Source organism: Chelonia mydas, chromosome 17, assembly GCF_015237465.2.
Source record: "Chelonia mydas isolate rCheMyd1 chromosome 17, rCheMyd1.pri.v2, whole genome shotgun sequence".
NCBI classification, from domain to species: domain Eukaryota; kingdom Metazoa; phylum Chordata; order Testudines; family Cheloniidae; genus Chelonia; species Chelonia mydas.
In genome coordinates, this window is record NC_051257.2 from 19,687,205 (window position 1) to 19,712,814 (window position 25,610).

At 47.0% G+C, this 25,610-nt stretch overlaps 1 protein-coding gene across 6 annotated transcripts in view; it reads right to left on the reverse strand.

The window, feature by feature from the left end:
- LOC102945437 (NADPH--cytochrome P450 reductase) overlaps positions 1–25,610 on the reverse strand; it is a 57,788-nt gene that overhangs the window by 22,833 nt on the left and 9,345 nt on the right. For 5 of the 6 annotated variants that reach the window (XM_007067109.4, XM_027829344.3, XM_037880873.2 and 2 more), the window contains exon 3: positions 14,206–14,398. In XM_007067109.4, the coding sequence (XP_007067171.2) occupies positions 14,206–14,384 (179 nt within the window). In that variant the 5' untranslated portion in view covers positions 14,385–14,398. Of the gene's footprint in view, positions 1–2,921; positions 3,353–14,205; positions 14,399–25,610 lie in introns of those variants that run through there. The other variant, XM_027829346.3, reaches the window with a different exon arrangement.

Here is a 25,610-nt window from a genome sequence, read left to right on the forward strand (position 1 = left end):
CTAGATGTGCAATTATTCTCTTCTGGTTTGGCAGTCCCTACGTTCAGGAAGCCTCGAGGACCCCGGCTGGTCAGTCGCAGGGTTTCTTCATCTCAAAATCCAGCCAACAAGCTGAACAGACGTTTCAGTTTGCACAGCTCCCCGGAACTCCCGCCCCATCTCGGGCAAACCTCAATGTGACGCAAGCGCGGAACCTTGCAGCTCAACACAGGCCTCCAATTCAGCTGGATTTTCACCCAAGTCCCTTCAAACGTCCTTTCCCACCTCTTGGCTGAAATGATCTGTTCTGAGATTCATTATCCTATGGGGTTTTCATGACTGCCCCGCACCGATATCCCCCTGCTGGCGCAATCCATGGGGCAGGGCTGAGGAGAACGCAGGACAAGAGAAGGGAAGGATGAACTTCTTGCTTCTCTCCAGAGGCAGTAAAGGGATGCTCTTTCATCCGCTTAGCATTAGAACAGAGTACATTTTAAACACATCTGACTCAGAAAGCAGGCACATCGGCCCACAGGCGCAGCTGCCCCTCATTACAAAGCTTCTGGGACAAGCCTGTGTCCTGTGGTTACCGCTTGAGCTGGGGACTGGATGTGAAGGAACACAGCTGCTCTGCTCACAGAACGAACCAGCGCAACCTCCATGGGTATGTGTACGCTGTGATAAAAAAACCCACAGCACCAAGTGTCAGAGCCTGGGTCAGATGATTTCGGCTCGCAGGGCCAAATGGCTACATTGCAATTTTATAGTCCTGCAGCCCAAGTCAGCTGACCCGAGCCAGCTGCAGGTCTTTCGTCACAGTGTAGATGCACCCTAAGAACCAAACACCTGGAGACTTCCTTGGAACAGAGCTGTGCTTCTGGGGACACTGATTACTGATCAGAGCTACCAAAAGTCCCTTGCAAGCAGGTTGCTGCCATCTGAGGGCTAAAGTCTCCTCTCAGGCCTTGTCTACACAGGGATTTCAGCCACTGATGCAGGCCCCTGGTATAGACACAATTTATACCAGCATAGTCCAATTTGTATCAGTGCAGCTTGCTCCACTTTGAAACAGGGACAAACTCCTCCAGTCCAAATTGTGTCTACACTAGGGTCATTAGTGGCTAGAAAGACTGTATAAACAAGGTCTCAGTCACACCAGTGCAACTGCACTGGTCTCACAAGGGTGACACTGGTGAAAGCGACCCAGATGACTCTGGAAGTGAATAGAAATAAACTATATGAGACCGTGATCCGGTCCCGGGAACCCCAGGAGAGGTGGTGGCTTTCTCACTATAGTCTTTTCCCAGACAGAAGGATGGGTGCCAGCCGTTTGCTCACTCTCATTCACCGCATGGGGCTTTAGCAGCACGCAGGAAGCAAGGAGCATGGGACGCGTTCCCATTTCCCTTTCACGGTGGAAGAATGCGAGGCTGGGTCTCCCGTGGGAAGAGAGGAGCCTCTGGGCAAAAAACAAGAGGCTTTGGCTTCTGATCGTGTGAGAATGTGCAGAGTTTGCTAACAGTTTCCTAACCCGTGCGGCCCCGAAGGAGGGATCCCAGAGAATGTGTCTGAGCACATCCCCAGCACAAAAAGGGCTTTAAATAAATCTCTCTCCAGGCCTTCTCTCCCCACCCCAAAATAATGAACTGCTACAGCTCCCCTCACTAGGCTCTGACTGGACCCTGTTCTCTTTGCAAGAAATAAGTCCCTTGCAGCTACAGGTTAGGTGTCAGGGGAGAGAGAACTGTGCAAGGAGGTCTAACCCATTAGAAGAAACCAGCGTCAGACAATGATAGATCCACGTAGACATTGTAACTTACACAGCAGCTGTACTAGACCAATTTTAAGGGAAAGCCATCACAGGATTAGGTTGTTAGAAGCAGTTACACAACTTAAAACCAAAAGAAAATATGTTTCCATACACAGTATGTAGATTGTGTATCTTATTTAGATACACACTCATCTAGCGTTTAGCTATTGTGGTGATGGGCGCTCCATAAACACCAAACAAATTAAAGACAACAGGTTTTGGTTTTTACAACCCACTGCAGCACCCTGATAGATCATGAGAACCTGAATGTGAAAATGAACAGAAATGGATGATAAAAGCCATACCAGAAGTCTATTTTCATTGCCCCAAAAGGAGAGAGAACCAAAACAGTAAACCTAAGGGGTGAAAAGTACCGTCGATATGTACAATGCTCTTTTATGTCTAATAGTCTACGGTATAGTTTGTACCACAAGCGAGAAACAAGGCGGGGGGGGGGGGGTGTTAACTTAATCTACATCTTTAAAATATACAACTATACAGACTATGCTTCTCTCACTCTTCCTACCAACATCCAAGAATGCAGAGAACCTCCTTCAGACTCTGTCCTTTGTTTGAGTTTAAAGCCAACAGTTCAAAAGAGAGAAACGCCAACGCAGCCCGATGAGGGTCTGGAAGTCTCCAGATCATAACCATCCACATCCCAAACTCCCACGGCAGCAGCCTCCCAGCAGAGCGGTCTTGTTTAGTTACCAACTTGCAGAGCTGGCACTAAGCATAAGCAGATTAAGCAATTGCTTAGGGCCTGGAGCAGCTCAAGAGGTCCCCCTATTATTAGTATGTATTGCGTGGGGGGCCCCCAAAATATTCCTCCTTAGGACCCCCAATGGCACTAACTTATACGTATTTTTCAGCACAAGATCCTAGGTCCAGATGGCGTTCTGAGTCAGAAAAAAACAGAAACTGCCCTGTATACGCTCCATCCCACTGGACAGAGAGCAGTCTCTCGTACTTCTCAGTCTGAGTAGCAGTTTAGGCAGAACCTCCTTTCTTCTTCTCCTCCTGCCCTCAGAGTTCAGCAGGGAGATCAATACACAATTACATGTAGCTCCTGAGAGAGACGCGGTCCTGGGATTAAGATCTACAGATTGCTTGATCGGGAAGATTGACTCACCTCCCCAGAGTCAGGTCCTCTTGCGGTACCGAGTACAGACATCCCATGGTTAGGGTGGAAAAAAGGCAAACAAAAAGAATCCTAGAGCTTTTGTATCCGTCCGAGAAGGGAGAGATTTTAAGTTAGCTGTTGAAAAATGTGCACACAGGCCTTTCCATTCTGCACCTCTCGGAGCTTAAAGCCAAATCGCCAGTTTCCTTTTGTTCTGGAGAACGGAGCCTGCACGCCAAGTCCCTGCACAGGTCATGGTTGGAGCAGTTCAGTTCCCTAGGATTCTCGCCGGACGCTTTGAAAGTTACCAAGCAGATCCACACAACCCTGAGAAACTGCAACATCTGGCAGCAGTGGCAGAAAGGAATTAGGAGTCGAGAATGAAACCTCCCATGATTCTCTGCAGCACACTCTTCCCCCCCACCGCCAACTTCCCTGCTTCTGTATGGAAGGGGGGGATAAAACTCCCTCCCCTGTACCCTTGTTACCTCAGCAACAGTTTATATCATAGCCGCTTTTTTCATTTTTTTTTTTTTTTTTTAAAAGGAAACCATGTAGGGTGAATGAAGCGATTCCAGACACCAGAGAGGCGGCGTTGAATGTTACTATGGTAGTGCCATCCATTAGGAAGAAAGGCTGTATTGATCATTGCGAGTTTGTTCCCTTTGGGGTCAAATTAAATTAAATTAGAGATGGTCTCGCTCCCTCTCACTCCCTGCCCCTAATAAGTTAACTAATCAAGCTGAGAAACTGGAACAATTCCTAAAACTAAGAAGCCCTTTAAATACAGGGAATGAATCTCTCTAACATTTGAGGATACAGATAAACCAGTTTCCGTCCCAAATAATGCTGCAGGACAGATGGAAAATAATTACATACCAGCTAACATGTCTCAGCATAGTCTCCGTCTAACAAATACCACAGCAGAGAAACAGGAATGCACTAGGGTATGGCAAGAAATCTAAGATCACGAAAAACGCATACACCGCCTTGCAAAGAGCTAGCTCCCCAATAATTCCACCCAAAGGCAAGTTGCATACTCACTGGTCCATGAGCCTATGGAGATCAAAGGGACATTCCTCTCTAATGACATCTGCAGAGCAGACGCTCTAAAAATGCTACCCTAATGGTTTCAATTAAGTCTTTGAATGGTCAAAATGCAAGCACACTTCTCTAGGTTTCAATGTGCTCGCCTGCCGTGAACGGCCAACTATGCTGTGTATTTATACACAGTCTTTTGTACAAAGGTCTCAAGCATTTTACAAACATTAAGCCTCACATCCCATCCTGTGAGGAAATGACCTCCATTCTGCAGAGGGAAAGCTGAGGCACAGAGGAGTCAGGTGACTTGCCCAAGTCAAAACAGAAAGTCAGCGACTGTGCTATGGAATAGGCCCAAGGAGTCCTGATTTCTGTTTCTGTGCCCTAGCCGTGACAGAACGCTGCCATTCCTACTGTGGCAGATCGCATGTATTGCTGGATGCTCTCCATCCGATTCAGACTGTCCAGAACAGGATCTTTGGCTCAAGCTCCGTTTCCCTAGTAACCATAATAATCTCAACCGTGTCAGAAACACAGTTGTACAGTAGACTCCCACCACACATGATGCAAGGCACCATCACATCCTCTTCTGCATTATCAAATCAAGAGAACATTTTCCATCTAAACAAGAGCAATCTAAACATCCCAGCAGCAGCTCATACTAAATAAATCCTTCTGGGAAGTAACAGTGCACAGACACCTCCAGTCTCCCTCCCAGCTCTTCGTTCCGCTGCTCAGTTTGTTTTGCATGGAGATCTGGGCAGGCTGTAACCTCTAGCCCAATGCAATTAGGGAAGAGTCTTGATTTGCAGCATTTTCTCCAGTAGGGCATCTAGGGATTATCCCCTTTGCAATCTGGAGAACTACTCAAATTCTTCACTTACTGAAAACTACATCTCCATTTGGGATTTAATCCACCTCTCGAGTAGCAGCAGTTTCATATCCAGGATGTCTTTTGGACTAATCTATCAACAGTTCTCTCCTTTCACGGGCAGAGGTGAGGTCCTTTTATCTGGCCTTTTCCATCCATTGTGGCAACCGATTCAATTCCATCCCATGAGTTTAGGCTACAAACTAAATTGCTCCATAATCAGCATAGACAGACACTGAGCCAGCAACCTGACTCGATGCTCACTGCCCTGATGCAGGCGGTGGATGCTGAGCAAATAGCTAATACCCACGAAGACGACAGGCAACTGGTGGTTCTTCTCCGTAAATGGGCACAGCCCCGTTGTGAGTGTCTAGTGCCAGTGAAGGAGTATATTAGTAAGTGCCATGTGAATCAAAGTATCGGGAAGAAATCTGCCAAGGGACGCAACCAGTGTAATGTGCCTACATTGATTTTTCATGACTTTAAAAAACAAATGCACGGCACTGCTGTAGTTACAGGTTGAACTGAGAGAGGTAGGAAACAAACAGCAGCTTTATGCCGTGATAGGACAAACGTGCCCACAACGGTCTGAGGAGTGGTATTAACACAATGCAACCTGGGAAGGCTTCTGCCAGCCATGAGGGAGGAAAATCACAGCACTGAATAAAACCAACACACTGTAACAATAAAGGTCTGGGCTTAAGCCATTGGTAGCTTCAGCCAAAAGCCAACTGCCCATGTGGGCCTGATTCTCAGAGGCACTGAACAATTGCAGCTTGCGCTGAAATCCAAGTGAGTTGAGGGTGCTGAGCATTTACTAGGATCAGGCCTTCTGAGTCCTGCCTGGTTAATATACCCAGCTGAGACTGGCTGACTAGTCAATCCATTCTCAGAGTCAGGGTAACCCATCAAGAGGGCTAGGCTAGCTGCCAGATCTTGAAGCCAGAGTTAGTAGTAACTGATAGACTGATTCTGCAATGCACCAATTTTGCATATTTATCAAGTAGGAAACCCTACCCTGGGCTAGAGGATGGGAAGGAAGTAAATCCCCAGATAAAACAGCCTCACTCATTCGTTTCCCTCCAGATTCCAACTATCCTAAAAATGTAGCTACAACCACAATCCCAGGGCCCCAATCCAGCTGCAGCCTCTAGTTTTGCCTTTGGTGGCAGGCACGCAGCTTCTGGTACCACTGGCTTACGGCTCGGGCAATTGGTAAAGCCTCCAAGCAATTTGCTAACTTGCCTTATATAGCCTCAGCCTGTCATTGCAGCAGAGCTGACTCTGGATTGCACGGGAAGAAGCCATTTCGAGGCTCATTTCCCATCCCCCTTTAATATCAAAATAGATAAGACTTAGGGTGTGTTACCGAAGTCGCAACATGTCATTGTGCCAGACACACCAGTGACAGAGCAACCTCGCAAGCTGCCTTCATTCAGCTGTTGGAAACGGGCAACGTCCCAGTGGGCAGGAGATGTTCACACTTCAAGGGAAAACAGGAGGTACTGCTCTTCCACAGCTCCTAATGGACCCCCCCGCCCCCCCACCCGGTGAAGCAGCAGCGCAGCCGCACAAGGACGACAGCATAGTACGTACAGTGCAAAACTGCTAGAACTAGAATAAGTGACAGTGCAGGATAAAGGGGTGAAAACCCCGCGAACCAACTCACACTGGCCCCAAACCTCTACCACATTCTAAGCTAAAAGCCCATACGCCTTGCTCAGGTTTGGCGGGGAAGAGAACAGAATGCGTGTGGCTGGATGCTTCCACCATACAAAGCAGCACAGACAGGCCCGGTGTTCAGTGCAGAATGGATGGCGTGTTCTGCTGGGAGACACAGAAGGGCTGCTAGGACACGAGCTCCTCTCATCTCAAAAAGAACAGGAGTACTTGTGAAAATTCATCAGATGCCATCAGAATGGAACATAGAGTAAGAAGATATACACACACACACACACATACAGAGAAGGTGGAAGTTGCCACACAAACTGTAAGTGGCTAATTAATTAAGATGAGCTATTATCAGCAGGAGAAAAAAAAACACTTTTGTAGTGATAATCAAGATGGCCCACTTAGACAGTTGACAAGGAGGTGTGAGGATACTTAACATGGGGAAATCGATTCAATATGTGTAATGACCCAGCCACTCCCAGTCTCTATTCAAACCCAAGTTAATGGTATCTAGTTTGCATATTAATTCAAGCTCAGCAGTTTCTCGTTGGAGTCTGTTTTTGAAGCTTTTCTGTTGCAAAATTGCCACCCTTAAGTCTTTTATTGGCCAGAGAGGTTGAAGTGTTCTCCTAACGGTTTTTGAATGTTATGATTCCTGATGTCAGATTTGTGTCCATTTATTCTTTTGCGTATAATAGCTCACCTTAATTAATTAGCCTCTTCCAGTTTGTATGGCAACTTCCACCTTCTCTGTGTGTGTGTGTTCAGGCGCGCGTATATATCTTCTTACTATATGTTCCATTCTATGCATCCAATGAAGTGGGCTGTAGCCCACGAAAGCTTATGCTGTAATAAATTTGTTAATCTCAAAGGTGCCACAAGTACTCCTGTTCTTTTTGCGGATACAGACAAACATAGCTGCTACTCTGAAACCTCTCATCTCAAAGACAGGCCTGATGAGATGTGGAGCTGGATTCTCCCCAGCCTTGCAACGAGTGTAGTCACAAACACCTGTGCAAAGTGAGTGTGAAAAGGTGCCCCCCAGACAGCAGTATTTTACTCCGATGTAAATGACTACACAAGGTACAGGATGGGGGTGAGGAAATCAGGCCCTACAAAATGGCCAGTGGCTCTCAGCCCCAGAAAAGAGTTGGCCAATGTCACAAAAACAAATAAAAAAGCCTCACAATGCCAGCAGTCTCTGCTTTATGAGTGGGACAGAAGCCCAGGATGGAGACTCAATGGCAGATCTATGGTGCCTGCCTGCGCTAACCACCTGCCCAAATGAGTGTTTCACTCCTTCATTTTCATAAGCACCAAATCATCTTCTCAAAACAAAAATAGAAAACTATGGGCAACAAGACTCCTGCAGATAAAAGGGAGGGGGTTTTGGGACACTCCTTCCAGCCAAGGGGCCATGGTCTTACAGTTAAAGCCTTAATACAGGGCCAAGCTATCTGAGAGGCCATCACAGCCTACGTCTTATTGCAGTGCCTGAGATGAATCCGGTGAATACTGCTGGCCATCCCATGCTATGTAACAGAGGATGGGAGACAGGGGTTTCTCCTATGACCCTGGCATGCCTTCTTCCTTCAACACACATCAAAGGAGAAGCTCCAGAGACTCCGTGAAGTCCTTTAGGGACGTTGCTAATTGCTACCGATTTTACATGGAAGGTGGTCACATACTGGGGTGACAGGCAGCCGCGAACAGCCCAAAGAGAGCTAGATGGATCTCAGGGTTCCTCTATGGCATGTTCCTCTGCAAGGTGCAGGACCGTCTCCTTTGAAGCGCTGTGTGATTCGCATTCACAAGAGCTGTCCCTGGGAGTTTTAGCAGATGATGGGACAGGAATCTAATTCAGCGTCCCAGTTTGCGGGAGTCTGGCAATACCATTCCCCTGGCTACCCCAGCTCCCATCATGAGAGATAAGTTCTTATTAAACTCCCCAGAGATGAAGGCTGGAGCAGATAAATACACCAAGGGTGACCAGATAGCTAGTGTGAACAATTGAGCCTGTGTGTGTGTGTGTGTGTGTGTGTGTGTGTGTGTGTGTGTGTGTAAGTGTAACAGGGGCCTATATAAGACAAAGCCCCGAATATCAGGCCTGTCCCTATAAAAATGGGGACATCTGGTCACCCTAAATACACCATTCACAAGCAAGCCCATTGTGGGGGGAGGGATGCTTGAATGGTCCAAGGAAACTCCCAGGTTACGACTGAAGTTAGGACAGATGACAATCAGTGAATAACGACCATGCATAGTACCAGCTGCTTCTCTCTCTCTCTCTCTCACACACAACCACCTCTCTGCCCCATACAGTGACTTCATTGCAAGATGCTTGCAAACAACGTGGGTTCCTCCCTTTAAACTTCTAGCCAGGGCGCGAACTTTCCTCTTCCTGGTGAGATCCATTTTCCTATGGCTTATGTTAAGCCATGCTGTTTCCTCTGTTAGCATGTGACATTTCGCCCTGGGGATTTCACAACCCACCTCACTCCTGGCCTCTCTTCTGCGCAGAGACTCAGGGCTTGTCTACGCTGCAGCACTGAAGTGCCGTGCTGTAACTCCCCCATGCAGATGCTGCGGGCACGAACTGAAAGGTTTCTATTCCACGTTACCATCGTCCTCTTTAGACAGGATTACATTAATGAGAACTAGAAACCTTTCAGTTCAGGCCCGCAGCATCCACACGGGGGAGTTACAGCACAGCAACTGCAGGGCACAGCCTCAGTTACGCCTAACACTGGGGCCAGATTAAAGCAGTGGCTGAAGAGAGATTACAATGAAACCCAGTGCCCTCATTTTCACTTGTGACCCACATCAGAGCGCAGGAGTGAAACACCAGCCTCGCCCGGACCCCCTGTCCTTCAGTTAACTCACTCTGCAGCAGATCCAGGAGTTTGGGAAAGAAAAACGGAGACAAACATTCATTTCTAGTGCCCAAATCAGAGTTGGTGTTACATTCACAGTAACAGAAGCATGGCACCCTTGCTGAAATTCACCTCTGTGCAGAGGGCCAACACAAGGCATCTATGGACCAGTTAAGCCTTGTGTCAAGGGTGCTCATTTGACCATGCTATGGACACTTCTTTCCACAGGCATTCTGCGATAAACCGTAATTCTTGCAGTAGTGAAAGGATACTTCAAAGTAAAAGACATTAGTAATCACCAGCACGGGGCCTAAATTAAGTGGTGCGCAGTGGACAAACAGAGAAATCCATTCCACCGAAAATGCTAATGCACCATCACATCTGAGACAGTAACACCATCTGAAGGCAGGAAACTGGGCAGAAATCAAGGTCCAGTCTCCTTGTCCGTATGCATTCTGTGACCACATGACAGACCCTACCAGAATACTGGGGACCTGCAATTTACAAAATATTTACCTTGCAAATAATTTCTATTTCACAAATAAGGTGAAATTCATTCCAAAACAAAGGCCAATTCACCAAAGCCACTCTTACGAAAAGGTCTTGGTACTCCCTGTAGTCATCTTGGACCAGTGAAGTGTCTCTAGGAGCTACAGTCTCAGCAGGTGAGGACGAACGCAAAGGAGGCTGAGGTTGATCCTCCTGCAGTGTAGCGGGTGGATGTTCCAAAGCCTGCAGGCCTTGAGCGTTTTGCTCGGTACTGAAAACATCCTCCTGGGACTCCTCATGGAGCGTGGTAGGAGATCTAAGAGACTGAGGAACCAGGGAGGATCTGGAAACTAGAAACATGCCCCATGGGTTCCAGTAGGGCCACTGGTAAAGCACAGGACCCCAACCATGAGTAAGGTTTCCTTTCTCTGGAGTGTCTCTTTATCTCCGGTGGGTACCTCCCTTAACGGAGGAGAGGAGTGCGGTCATCTGTCTCAAGAGCAAGGGGCATAAAAGCCTACCTCAGGCTCCGAGCAAGACCCTGAGTCAGCCGATCACAGTGGTGCCATACCAAGCGGTGCCAAGGTCGAGGTGCACTGTTCTGGAGCTATTGGTACATAGCTCTGAGATATCCAGGTAGGTTTATCCCAGGACTGCACTGCTTGAGAAAACGCCAGATGGCTGAAAGCTTTATCCCCCTGCAGTGCCAACTCACTAGCTTCAGGCAAGTCCGTACCTGGGGCCTGAGGATGCACCGTCACCGAGTGAGTTGCCTCCTGTACCACCAGGGAGCCTGGCACCCAAAGGCAGAGTAGATCTCATGCGGCCAGATGTGCCTCTGGCGTCGTTGGTACAGAGATACCTTCCTGTTGCAGATGTTGTTGCCCAGAAGTAGTTGGTACAATGGCAGGGATCAGTTGCCAGAGCTGATGAGCCCTGATGCGAATAGGTCGGTACGGGGAGCGTCTCTTGCCAAAGGGCCCCTTCCTCTGTCCTCCTGAGCACTTACTGATCTCAGCTCCTTGGACAAATCAGCTCCTTGGCATGGGGAAGGGGACTGGTGCAGACATCCCGAGATAGTGGCCGGAGAGGCATTCCGCACCCAGGTTGAAGAGCCCTGTGCTGCATGCCCCAAGCAGTAAGGCTCAGAAGGTAGACGCAGGGCAGCCTACATCTTGGTCTTTCTTCATTTGAGGTTTAAAGTCCCTGCAAATTTGGCAGCGGTCCCTAATGTGACCCTTGCTGAGACGCTTTAGGCAGGTGGAATGAGGGTAACTTACCGGCACAGGTCTTTTGCAGCTGGCACAAGGCTTAAACACTGGAGATCACGGCATACCCTAGTATTGGGGGTCTGCGCCCTGTACAAAAGGGGAACTGATGCGCCAATAAAACAATACAAATAATAAATGAAACTTGTATTAATCTAAACGACTAACAAGTGCCAACTATTTATAGTAAAGCTGAGAGATTCCCCATAAGGGGATAAACTTGCAGAAGCAAGCCAACACACTCCGATTACCCATCACAGGCAGTGAGAAAGAATTGAGGGGGTCCGGGGCAGCTTGGCCCTTTGTTGCCTCATACTGCCGCATGATGGTATAGAGGCCACATGCGCTGCCCCAATGTTAAGGGAAAAATCCCTGATTCTGGGGCACTGGGCACGCACACACGTGAAGGGGAATGGACACGTGCACTCAAAGAATTCTGAATTTCTTAGCTTTTGTGGGGTTGACATCTTGATTTTAACGTTGCATTAATGAAGCTGGGCTTTGTTTATAAAGGAGGGGAAAAAAGGACAGTGACAAAAAATACCGATGGGGAGAACTAAGGAACTGGCTGGAGGGGTATGCACACACTAACACTGGGGAACATGGTGCCCAGGGCTCGTGCTCTCGATATGGTCCCTGATCTAGAAGAATTAGAACATTGTAGGACAGATATAGGAGGCCCAAGAAAGTGAGGCACAAAGACAAGTCATAGTTAAACCCCTGAATGCTTGGAGTGCTTTTCAGATTCAGTAACTAATAAAGGAGCTTTCCCAGATGCGATGCTCATGTTGCCAGAGAATGGTTACCATTTTATCTGATGTGTTTTCTCTTCTGTACTTGCTATTAAAAGCCACATTCGCTTAAGAGTGACAGAAGCAACTGCTAAGCAGGGCAAGGTCCAGCCTGAGGCTTTCAGACAGGCTGCTCCTGTCTTGCTGGATGCTGGCACCAGCAAGGGGAGTAACAGCCAGGATGTGGGCCACTATGATTCAACACCTTGCTCTTATGAGGTGTTACAGAGCGGGCAAGTGCAAGGCAAGGAGAGGGTGAAACGGCCCACAAATAAACAAAGGAGACAATCATTAACTCTCCTCCTCCCTCTAGTACCTGTCAAGAGCGAAGAGATGTGGAGCAGCCCTCTAAGCACGCACAACTCCGCTGACTTCAGTGGCATCGCAAGCACTTGCAAAAGGCATGTATTTGGCTCTTTGGGTTTCAAAACCATTCAGTTAATCCAGCTCTATATTCTGGTCACAGGCCAGTGGGTCATCTGATTAGTTCTTGTGGCACCTTAGAGACTAACCAATTTATTTGAGCATGAGCTTTCGTGAGCTACAGCTCACTTCATCACCGCATCCGATGAAGTGAGCTGTAGCTCACGAAAGCTCATGCTCAAATAAATTGGTTAGTCTCTAAGGTGCCACAAGTCCTCCTTTTCTTTTTGCGAATACAGACTAACACGGCTGCTACTCTGAAACCTGATTAGTTCTGTTAACGATTCCTCTATGCTGAAAACTCTGAAGAAAGGTCTCCTGACGTTACCCCACCATGCCAATCCTTTTGTGAGGTGTTCTTTGCGCCAAACAAAGGCCTGTCTAAGCGATCATTGCTTCTCCGACCTTCCCCCCGACACTGTCAGAGAGCCTCCATCCACCCATACGGCCCCACATCACAGTTCTTCTGAAGGAGGATCCTTTGGAGACATCAACGCCACACCTTAGTGGATGGAGTCAATACTGGGCAATACCACTGCTGCTGCACGGGAAGGAGTCTACTGAATTTACACTGCCACCCAGGAAATTCATTTGATTCCTGGTGTCTCACCTTCCAGGCTGGCAGAAATCAAAGCAGTGGATGACAGTGAAGAGAATAACCAGGCAGGGCAGATTTTCTTCTCCTCGCTCTGGAAGTATGTTTAAAGCAGAGACCAGGTATAAGGGCTGACTTTATTCCTGCTCTACATGGCAGAGTTATGAGTGGCAAGCCCCCACATGCCACCCGACAACTCAGTGGGACAAGGTAAAGACAAGCACTGACAGTATCACCTAACTACTCTCTGGTAGTGGGAAAGCCAGTTCTTCCCCTTCTGGCATCCCAGCTGTGTGAGGCCCGCCATGGCTTTCCCACCTTGGCTGGTAAGAATAGGATTTACATGCTAATCTCACTTAACACAGAGGAGTGGGAGGAGGGGCAGAAAAGGAGGGGAAACTGAAGAAACGTTATGACTGTATGTGATGGGGCACACAAACCCCACACTGGAGAAGAAAGGGTTAAGGAGCTTCTCTGGGCCCAGGCAGCCCCCCACCACACACACACACTTGCAAAGCCTGCACAAGCCAGTAAAAAGGGAAGTTGAGTAACTCAATGGCAGAGAAACAACAGAAGTGAGCTGACCTATGCTCTTAACTCCCGAGAAGGAGCTCCACAGGGGCACCTGCTGATTGAAGCCAGGTGATACTGACCTGACCCAGCCTGCAAAGCAGGGACTGGTGACTTTTTGAAGATCAGAAACTTTATCTGTGTGTTCCGTTATTTACTTTACCCTATGGGAAGAGAGGGGCACTGGCAGGAAGTGATCCAGGGAGGCACCTGCATAGCACCTCAATGTACAGGGCCTAGCTGCCAATCACTGGGGCCCCAGACCGGAGCCCAGTGGAGAGGGTGAGCTCAGGCTCTCCTACCAACCCCCAAAAAGGAGACAATGACAGAAGTCTATCCCTCACCAAGGAACCAAGTTGGGAAGACCCTGAAGGTACGAGGGTCCACACCCAAGACCCTGATGCAAGAGGGGGAAGTCCTGAAGCCCTTGCTGATTTCTGAAGACTTCTCCATCATTGGACTCTGTGTAATCCAAAAAAATTAGACTTGAATTTGTGACCTGGCCGGAGTGCAGAGACACTGAAACGACAGATCACCACAGGGCGACTATATAATGAGAAAGGGGATCAGCCGGGAGGAAGACAACCTGCCACAGCCCCGCCTGACCACTAGGTGTGACTGGCGGTGAGCATTCCCCTTCACAACATACCAATGGGATTTAGAAGCACATTCATGCCGAGTTCATCAGGACAGTCACTTACACTGGCTGGATTTTGGTGAATTCAGGGATTTCTTCCTTTTTCTTGCGGAAGAGGAACCAATAAGAAAGGAGGCCAACGATGAGTGAGAAGAGGAACACATCGGTCATGCTGAAGAGTGCGCCCTCCGGGACAGCGCTCTCAGGAATAGGGAGAGTGGAGTCCATGGCAGAATCCCCCATGGCAACTGGCAACACTAGAAAGGGGAAAGAGGAAAAAAAATAAATTACATATAATCAAAATGCCAACAGTGCCAGAGCATCACCGGAATGTGATGGGAGAGACGTAGGAAAAGACCTCCCAGTACATGCTGTGTTCACTATAGTTTTCAATGTCCCAAGAGCTAGCCCATCCTTTAGGAGATCATTCCACAGCCTAATGCATCTCACTGACAAAAAGAAGCTGTCTGCTATATTCAGCCAAAATTCCTACTTTCAAATTGTATCAACCCTAGCCAGCTTGCACTCCATCCTTGGCATAAGCACCTTTCAAACAGCTGTAGCCTTGTGCCTCTCCCAGAGGTCCTCATCTGGTTCCCATCAACGTCAGCGGCAAAGCTTGTGACGGGAGCCAGATCAAACTCACAGCTGGCCCTTGCCCCAGTAATACATATTCTGGAGGAGTCAATTCCTCCAGCCACCCCGATCATTTTTGTTGCTCTTCTCTCTTGTATCTTTCTGGGGCAGAATTTACTGCCATATGACTCAACCACACCAGAGCCAAGGAGAGAGCCTGTTACCTTCCTCCATAGCGGTGCGATGCCTCGTTGGATGCATCCTCCAGCTGCGTTCACTTTTGTTTTGCTTCAAATTCATGTCTAATTTGCCATCCACTAGCACCTCTAGGTCCCTGTTGGCACTACAGCATTCGCGTTCCCATTCCTCAAGATGAATCCCAGTTTGTTCATTTTTGCCCACCTTTCTATTCTCTCTAGTAAATCCTAGGTCCATTTATCCTATTGCCTTTGCACTCATTTAGTATCTGTCAGGTTTATTAATATCTGCTTTTTCCCTCTTCTAGATCATTAAAGTGGCTAGATGAAGACAGATTTCTGAAACGACAAAGATCAATGTAATGGATTGGATGGGACTGTTCAAAGAACACCTCTATGTTGATTTGCATGCAATTAATCATGTGTTACTGATCTATTATCAATTGTTCTTATTCCCTCCCCCCCCCGAAAAGCATCAAAAAAGAGCTGATCGTTGTGAGCACATTTGGACTAGCAGTTCCCCTGATCCATCTGGCTAAGGTACTTACAGAGGCTCTCGAGTTACACAAGACCTGACTTACGCGAATCCGCACTCAAGTTGCGTAAGCTAGAAATAGGAGGACTTTTTTGTTTGTTTTTGCACATAATGGTCGGGTATACATTTCCGACTTACGCAAAATTCGAGTTACGCAAGGCATTCCGGAACGGAACGACAGCGTAAGTCGGGGAGCATCTGTATTTCACCCTCATTACCACATTAGCTCAATGCCTCACAATCTTTAATGTATTTATCCTCCCAACACCTCTGTGAGGCAGGGCAATGCTATTATCCCCATTGTACAGGTGAGGAACTGAGGCTCAGGGAGGTTAAGTGACTTGCCCAAGGTCACACATGGAGTGTGTAGCATACCAAGGACTTGAACCCAGGTCTCGCAAGTCCCAGGCTGCTGCCTGAACTACTGCCACCCTGCCCTTCGAGAATAAATAGCTACTGCTTTTCCTCTTCCATTGTTTCCCCAAGCTACCAACTCCTAGCAATCATGCTTCACACTGGAAGACTAGTTTCATGATGGGCAGAACAGAGTTCCGAGTGGGCAAGCAGATGATTAACTTGAACCATGATCCATGGGGGTAGAGTAGTGACAAAGCTGACAGCGGGAAGAGTTAGCAGCACAGGTCATTGCAATGGTAGCGTCACATTAGGAAACTGGCAGAGCGGTGATTCGCAGCGCTCAAGGGAACATTGTAATCAACTAGTCTGACCTGCCCCAGAATTGTTCCTGGAGCAGTTCTTTTGGAAAAACATCCCATCCTGATTTTAAAATGGTCAGTGATGGAGAACCCATCACAATCCTTCCAATGGTTAGTCATTCTCACCGTTAATAATTTACACCGTATTTCCAGTCTGAATTTGTCTAGCTTCAACTTCCAGACATCGGATCATGTTAGACTTTTCTCTGCTAGACTGAAGAGCCCATTGTTCCATATTTGTTGCCCATGTAGGGACTTAAAGACTGTAATCACGTCACCCCTTAACCTTCTCTTTGCTAAGCTAAATAGAGTGAGCTCCTTGAGTCTATCGCTGTAAGGCAGATTTTCTAATCCTTTCATCAGTCTCATGGCTCTTCTCTGATCCCTCTCCAATTTATCACTGTCCTTCTTGAATTGTTGGCACCAGAACTGGACAGAGGATGCCAGCAGCAGCTGCACCAGTGCCAAATACAGAAGTAAAATAACCTCTCTACTCCGCCTCGAGATGCCCCTGCTTATACAGCTCAGGCTCACATTAGCTCTTTTGGCCCCAGCATCACACTGGGAGCTCCTGTTCAGATGATTATTCACCACGGCCCCAAACTGTTTGCAGAGTTGCTGCTTCTCAGGATAGAGTCCCTCATCATGTAAGCGTGGGGAATTCTTTGTTCTTAGATGCAGAAATGATGTGATTAAGGTAACCCCCCCCTCCATGTGCCAGTGGACTGGCTCTATCCACATCGCAATTGAACACCCATCACTGGCCCACGTCAGCTAACTTGAGCTCACAAGGCTGGGACTATGGGGCTGTTTAACTGAGGTGTGGACGTTTGAACTCAGGCTGGAGCCTGGGTTCTGGGACCCTTCCTCCTCACGTGCAGGCTCTGAGGCTTAAGAAAGTGGGTGGGCGTCAGAGCCCGAGCTGCAACTTCAAAGCACTGTCTGTACAGCGATTTTAAAGAGCTAGCACAAGCCCCACTCCAAGTCTGTCGACCCAGACTGGTAGGCTTGCTCCAAAATGCAGCGCAGAGACACTCCCACAAGCAGAGTGATCCCTCTATTGTGTTTATTATCAAAAACATACTAGAAAATTGAGGCCACCAAAAAATTTGTTGTTAGAACCCTTCTAGTGGGATGTTACTGTGGGACTATGGCGAATTGCTGAACAGCATCGCTGTCAAAAGTTACAAATCAGCACTTCAGTAGAGGGTGTAGAGACGCACATATGCACCTTGCAGTGACATTAGACAGGCCTTTCAGGTGCACCAATCAAGGAGCTTGCACTTCCAACGTTGCAAGGCTAGTGCAGGAATAAACACAGAACAACTGATTCTCAGATCTGTTCAGAGTTTTATTTTACTAAAGAATTTAAGAATGCGATTCTACTCTGCGGAGTGATTAAACAAGGAGTCCCATGATGTCGTTTTCATTGTCTGGATTGCCTAAAAGTGAAGCTTTTTTTCTAGCCAGCACCCCTGCAAACTAACTCTGAGATCTGAGTGTTAACCGGGAGGTAAGGTTTGGCTTTGTACATCACCACAGGTTGCCCTGAGCCAACTGAGGTGGGTCATACCATAGATGCAATTACAGAGTAGGCTTTATGATAAAGCCTCTGTACCTTGTGCCAAGCAACTTGTGTTTTAGGGCTCTCTCTTGTTCTCGAGGATGTCTGCGCATCTCCATTGATCGTTGACATGCATTGTGTGCCAGAGCTGCAGGGAGTTTTTTTAGGCTGCTGGCCACTTTTCAGGGACATTTCCTGCCAAGGACGGTGTTTGTACTAATGACTTAATTGACAGTAATTCACTAGTGTTACGGCCTGGTCCTATGACCCGTTGAGTGCCCTCCACTGACTCTGAACAATGGTGGAGGGTGCTCAGTACCTTTCAGAATCAGGCCCTTTGATGCTCCTGATTCCGTGAAATGTCTGGCACTGAAGTTTGACGACTTTTAATTAAAGACAAATTAAATGTGCATGAATTCACTGCTGTAGAACATTTCTGTGTGACTTCACAATGACCCCAACTATACATGGGTTTAGGGACCAGACCTTCTAAATCTAACACAATACCAGAGCTCTAAGCCTGAAAAGGGACCATTTCAAAGCTGAATGGGCTAAAATATAACCATGCCTAACATATCCCCCCATTACTTCTTAATTTGTATTATATTGCTGCCTAGAGGTGCCAGCTGAGATGGGGGGAGGGTCCCCATTTTGCTGACAGAGTAAATAGACAAGGCAGAAAAGGAAATATATTCACTTCACCAATGGGAACCAAGGCTCAGATTTTCAGAAGTGATTGGTTATTTTGGGTGCCTCAGTCTTTGCCCATCTTGAGTCACCTCAGAGGGGCTCACGGTTCCAAGTGCCCACACTCTGTAAACCAGGCCCTTTCAGGTGTCTCACGTTGTGCCTGTTTGAAATCTCCCCTGAAAGACACAAGTGATGGGAGATCTCTGAAGAAGAAATGCTGGTTTGGCTTTGTGCAAAGGGACAGTGGATGTTCAGAAGGGTGGGTGTGACATCTGGTGCTTGGTCTTGCAGTCCTTCCTCATGTGTAACCCCACCGATGCCCGTGAAGCTACTCAAATGTGAGTTGGGGTTGCAGGATTGGGGACCCTCTATTTTCTGCATGGACTGGCAAAAATGCACCTTGCGTAAATATCTATCTAATCAACTGCCTACTTGTTAGAAGGCCTTCAACTTCCTCCTTTCTTGGGCAGATTAGGGCTATAAAATAAAGCAGCTACCATGTTCAGTTTCCCATGTAGGAGTCAGCAACTTCCATATGTACTTTTTGCTGAGACCTTAAAGAGAAGTTGAGAATAAGCTAGGGCATAAGGCAGGAAGAAGTATTAAAGAAAACAGAAGTTTGTACGAGAATGTGTCTTATTCAAATAGTAACTCGAAGTGTTAAAGGCAGGGCTTTCCTTGGAAACAAGAGACCAGGTGGGGTCAGAATTAAAACTTGTTAGCTCTTGTCAGCAGTAGGTGACTCAGTGTCTCATCTGCCTACAGATAAGTTTGTATAGCTCTTCAGTATTAACTGGCCAAGTACAGCAATATGAGAGAGGTGGATTCTTCCCTGACTCATGCATCATTCTGACAATGACATGAGCCCTTGCTATGCAGTTACTAGAAAAGAATCAAATCTCAGAACGTGCCCCAAAAGCCCAGAGATGAGAAAACCAGACCAACTTCCTAAAAAAACAAATGTTGTGGCTTTTTGCAAGGTAAACAAAGAGGCCTTTTATTTACACAAACATCTGTGACCCAACATTAATAGAAACAGATAGGTGTAGAGACATTGTTGCAATTACATATATTAGGTCAGCTTCACTTCCAGGTTATATAATTGTAAAACTGAAGGGCTGGAATGGACCTCAAGAGGTCGTCTAGTCCCGCTCCCTGTGCCGAGACAGGACCAAGTACACCTAGACCATCCCTGACAGCTGTTTGTCCAACCTGATCTTAAACTCCTCCAATGACAGAGATTCCACAGTCCCCGTTGGAAGCCTGTTCCAGATCCCAACTATCTTTATAGTTAGAAAGGATTTCTCAATATCTAATCCTAATCTCCCTTACTACACATGAAGCCCATTACTTCTTTCCTGCCTTCAGTGGCCACGGAGAACAATCGATCACCTTCCTCTTTGTAGTAGATCACCAGTACCGTTACCAGGCCCCCTCCAGCGTTTTTCCTCCAGACTAAACATGCCCAGGGTTTAAACCTTTCCTTATAGGGCAGGAGTTCTAGACCTTCAGTCATTTTTGTTGTTCTCCTCTGAACTCTTCAATTTCTTTAAACGTGGCATCCGAAACTGGACACAATTCTCTAGCTGAGGCCTCACCAGTGTCACACAGGGTGAAAGAATTACCCCATGTCTTACATATGCCCCACGACTGGAGTTCAGAGTTCTCCCTACAATACCTAGTGACGACAATCTCCAGGCCCAATTCTCCTTTTACCTGCACTGGTGTAAATCGGGTGTAGCTCCGCTGACACTGAGTTACATTCATGTATACAAGAGAAGATTCAGGACCACTGCACAAAGCGAAGCTCCAAACTACTCTTCTGGGCTGTTCACTCCTCTTCCCTAACTTGACAACTCTGTCTCTGTCATTTCAGTCTCACTGAGTTTTCAGGCACTGGATCATCCAGGACACTTTGCCATCAGGTCTGCAACTGTGCCAGCCCATACACAAGCCATGCAAGGTAGAAATGGATGAGGAAGAGGGAATTCCAGTTCCATCCACAACCACTGTGAACCCACGCATGGTCTACCCAGAATCTGGTTCTATATATGCAATGCAGAAGACAGAAGAAAAGAGATCTAGAGAGATTTTTCTACATCATTACTCTTCTATCCTGTACCATGAACTTTTATTCTAAGCAATAAGGCAAGCTACACACTGTTTCCAAACATGTAAAATCAGTGGAAGCAGCCACCTGTAGGAGGTTGGGCTGGAGATTAAAATAGGAGACTGCTGACAGATCTGCAGAGGACACGTTTGGCAACACGTACACAGAGGCCTGCAATTAGGAATTTAAAGGTATGTCTATACTACACGCCGGATCGGCAGGCAGCGATCGATCCAGTGGGGGTCAATTTATCACGTTTAGTCTAGAGGCAATAAATCGACCCCCGAACGCTCTCCCGTTGACTCCTGTACTCCACCGGAGCGAGAGGCATCGGCGGAGTCGACGGGGGAGCATCAGCAGTCGACTCACGGTAGTGAGTAGCTCTAAGTACGTCGACTTCAGTTACATTATTCACGTAGCTGAAGTTGCGTAACTTAGATCGACGCCCCCCCCCCCGCAGTGTAGACCAGGCCTTAGCGAATAGTTTCAATTACTGAAGATGTACGTTCCAATTATAGACAAGAGTCAGAGAACCGATAATGGGGCATGGAGCCTTTCATCATGCAGATATTAAGTGAAAGTCCTTACTCGTTGAGTGTTGTGCTAATCTTTGTGGAAAGGTGAGACTAACAGCCCCCAATTCCCTGTTCAAAGCTTTAAGCAAAGTTCAGTTTGCTTGAAAACATTTATTTTAAGATTGAGTTGTTGAAGCAGAAGTTCCAGTCAGAGCAACATGACGGCTACAGAGAAAATGCTGATGCAAGTAACCAAAGAAAAGGGAAGGTGGAGAACGTGTGCTGCCGATACAGAGAATCACAGCTAAATATCTGCGGCAACAGACGGGATGACTTGGCAGATCAGCACTCTGTCACATTTCTGCAGCCACATGACACCCCAGAATCAGCATGACTCAACACACACAGATACCATTAATAAAAAGGAAGTTGAAACACAAGGCAGCAATGATTTTCCATCCCAAGAACCCTTGGTATCGCTAAGAACACGAAGGATTACACCATCATTGCAGAAATCATCATCTCTCCCAGTTAGGATACAATTGACCTTTTCCCCTGCGTGCAGCTGAGGAGCAGAAATGAACACAAAGATAAGGGAAAGCAGAACCATTTGCTCCTCTTTACAACTTAACTGGAAATACCAATATCTGGGGGAGAATAAAGTGCTTGGTCAAATACATCAGACACGAGAGCACTTTACAAACTGGACACAAACAGCACCACGGAAATGCAACCACCTCTGGAATGGAGGGCAGCAGCCTAGATGAACAACTGTGACATACCCGGCTCTTATGAATAGGGCAGGGGGTGACCTTTAACAGGCAGTATAAATTAAGGAAGGTGTTCATTTTGAAATACAGGGCAGTGACTCAGTTCTTTCAGCTATCAAAGTTACAAGAGATAGATGTTATTAAAACATATTTAGTAGAGAGGCATTAAAGTGAGCACAGCTAATGTTAGCCAACCAGTGTCATAATAAGCAGTGAGGAGATATATATCTGGAGTGATACAAAAGCTATGGCTGCTTAAGGGAGGCATTGTGGCCAAGTGGCTAAAGCACTGGCCTGGGACTCAGGAGACCTAGGTTCTGTTCCAGGCTCTGCCACTGGCCTGCTGTTGACCTTAGGCAAGTCATGTCCCCATTCTGTGTCTCAGTTTCCCCATCTGTAAATGTGGATAATGACACTGACCTTCTTTGTGAAGCTTGCTGAGATTTAATTATGAACAATGCTATACAACGTCTAGGTATTCAATATTAACACCCCACTGTGCCTTCTGCTCCAGGACACTCAGCACAGAAACCCATCTTACAGCCTTTGTGGTACATGGCATTTAAACATTACAACGTGCAGCATTAGCCAGAAAGAATCGTGGGTCTTTCTCCATGTCTGTTCAGCACCATTTTCCTTACCAAACAAACACAATTCACTAGAATGAAAGCTCTGATGCAGATCGTTTACCACTCCTCACCTCTTGAATTCAGGGCAATTCAGAAGATTTTCTTTTTCTCCACACCTTCGCAGTCCCAAGCACACAGCCTACCCTGATAATACTCCCTCGCTTGGCCAGATAAAGCAGGGAGGACTCTGAGCAGATGTGCTGCGGAGTATCTCATGTCAGTGTGGCTTGCTATAGGTATTACCATTTCCTTCCCACTTCACCCACAGGGAATTTGAAGTACCAGTTATTCCGTTTTTTCTTGGTTGGTACCATTAATGGTGGTTTGGAATCTTAATGGCTCCCATTAACCAGGACAATTGACTGTAGATGGCTCTGTTTTACCTGTAAGTATTCCCTACAAGTCAGTAACGAAGTCTTACAGTGACATGTGATCATGTCACCTGAACTGGAATCCATCTTTGACCTGGTGCTTTTCCATTGAGAAGGAGGGTGGGAACCCAGAGGGACAAAGGATTCCTGCCTTATGCAAAAGATACATATAAGTGGGTGGAACAGAACAAAGGGGGCGGCCATCATGCGAAATCCCCAAGCTACCACCTGAGCTGGAACAAGGGCTGTACCAGGGGAAAGGATTGTGCCCAGACTAGGAAGGCATTCAGTCTGTGAAAGAAACTTATTGAAACATCTCTGATGGTGAGATTTTATCTGTATTCAGTTTTATTACTGTACTAGGCATAAACTTGCATGTTTTATTTTATTTTGCTCGGTAAGTCACTTTGTTCTGTCTGTTACTACTTGGAACGACTTAAATCCTACTTTCTGTATTTAATTAAATCACTTTTTACTTATTAATTAACCCAGAGTATGTATTAATACTGTGCGGTGGGGGGGGGGGGGGCAAATAGTTGTGCATGTCTCTCTATCTGTGTTATAGAGGGCGAACAATTTATGAGTTTACCCTGCATAAGCTTTATACAGGGTAAAACGGATTTATTTGGGGTTTGGACCCCATTGGCAGTTGGGATCTGAGTGTTAAAGACAGGAACACTTCTTAAGTTGCTTTCAGTTAAGTCTGCAGCTTTGGGGCATGTTGTTCAGACCCTGGGTCTGTGCTGGAGCAGACTGGCGTGTCTGGCTCAGCAAGAGAGGGTGTTGGAGTCCCAAGCTGGCAGGGAAAGCAGGGGCAGAAGTAGTCTTGGCACATCAGTTGGCAGCCCCCGGGGGGGTTCTGTGATCCATCCTGTCACAGACACAAAGCACATTCCTAGTCCAATTCCTACCCTAACTGCAAACGTTTCACTGCACTCAGACCCGGCCCTGACTGATGTTCAGTTCCATCAATTCTTGATGAAATCCAGGTCAGTTAGGATTGCTCAGCACCAACCAGGATCAGGCACCTACTCCAGCCACGTAGCCAGGTGGAGGGAACAGGGGGAGCGATCCACAAAAAAGGCGCCACCCGCTGCAGCACTTTTACTCATCCAACGGCGCTCCGGCGGCCGGCCATCACTCGCTCCTGGTGTCTTCGGTGGCACTGACGGTCCCGCCGCCGAGGTGCCACTGAAGACCCGGAGCACCGCCGGGTGAGTAAAAGGGCCGCAGCGGGTGGCACCTTGCTTTTTGGATCGCTCCTCCTGTTCCCTCAACAGGGGAAAATTTAAAAGGCGCCAAGACACTGACAAAGCGCCACTTGTGCTCGGTGGGGGAGCGGCCGCTCCCTCGCTCCCCCCCAGCAATGCTACTGACCTACTCCACAGTTTTTATGTGAGCTAGATTTTTTTAAATCTTCTGTTCCTCATGTAAGAGTTTTGAGGAAAAGCTCAAATAAATCTCTTCTTGCTTTGCATAAATGTTTATAATACCATTGCTTGGCACTTCTATCCTTGGTTGGAAGGTGTTGTAGAAGCAGCACTGATGCAGCCTCACAACCAGGATGAGGTCCTATTTTTCTGATCAGGAAACTAGGGCATGGAGCAATGAGGTCCAGCCTCACCAGGCAACGGTAATGGTGGTTGTCTTCCCTTGCAAGACACTGGTTTCTCGACAATTTTCAACAGCTCAGAATTCCCAATCTGAGCCGACGGCTTGGCTCTAGGAGCAAGTGAAGTAGGAGTAAAAAACATGTTGCATAACGCATAACTGTGAAGGGGTTTTTTTACGTACAAAACGTAAACAAAAAAGCCACTCAACAAGGCATTCCCTTCTCATCAAATTTTGATGATGTAACTCTCACAAGATGAAGACTGTACTTAGAATAGAATCTGTGCCAATGTGCATTTCTTCCTAGCAGATTTTTTAAACATGATCTCAGCTTCAAGCATTGTACATTTGGGTTTTCATTACCAACCAAAAACAAAAAAAAACTGGCAGCAGCCCTCACTTGAGAAGAGCGGAATGATTGTAAAAGCTAGAAGACAGAGCATCAGAAAGAGGAGGATGGTTTCACAGGAACAGGAAGAGAATTCTGTCCTTGGGCTGACAAAGATTGTGTCTTTGGGCTGCATGCCAATTCAGGTTAACTTATTTTTGTAGTTTGAAGCCTCTTGTATTTAATTTGGTGTTATTAGTTACTGTGAGCTTAGAGAACAGCTGTTTTCAACAGCCCTGAAAACTTCCAGCCTTGAAAAGCCTGTCTGTTTTTGATTTTAAGCACCAACCATTGTGAGGTATTTGCCTCAGTGTCAAACTGCCCTACCAAGAACTCCCCAGTTACTTACACACCAATTAACGTGGGTCAGCATGGATGTTTTTGTTTCTGATCCCTAGATAAACTGAAACAATGAGGGCACAAGGTAAAAGAATACCCTCTTCCAACCAAAACCGTTGACCAGTTTGATTTCCCAGTGGAAAACAAGTTCAGATTGTAAACAGCAGCGTGGTAAAGGGCAAAACCAACACTGTAAAAAAGTCCATGTATCAAGACAGGGCAGGAGATGGTTAACTTCAACCCTGCACACTGTATTGTGGGGCACTGTTTACACAGCCAACACCTCTGCACAGGCTTAAGCAGTAGAATTTTAAGAGCCCCCATGTAAATCTGAATATTGTGGAGGGTTCAAGAATTTAACTGCAGGTAGCTGCGTTTGGAGACTTGGATATGATTAAAAGGATGCCGCCAATTTACATATCATATGCCTGTCTGAAAATGTTACAAGCAACACCTAC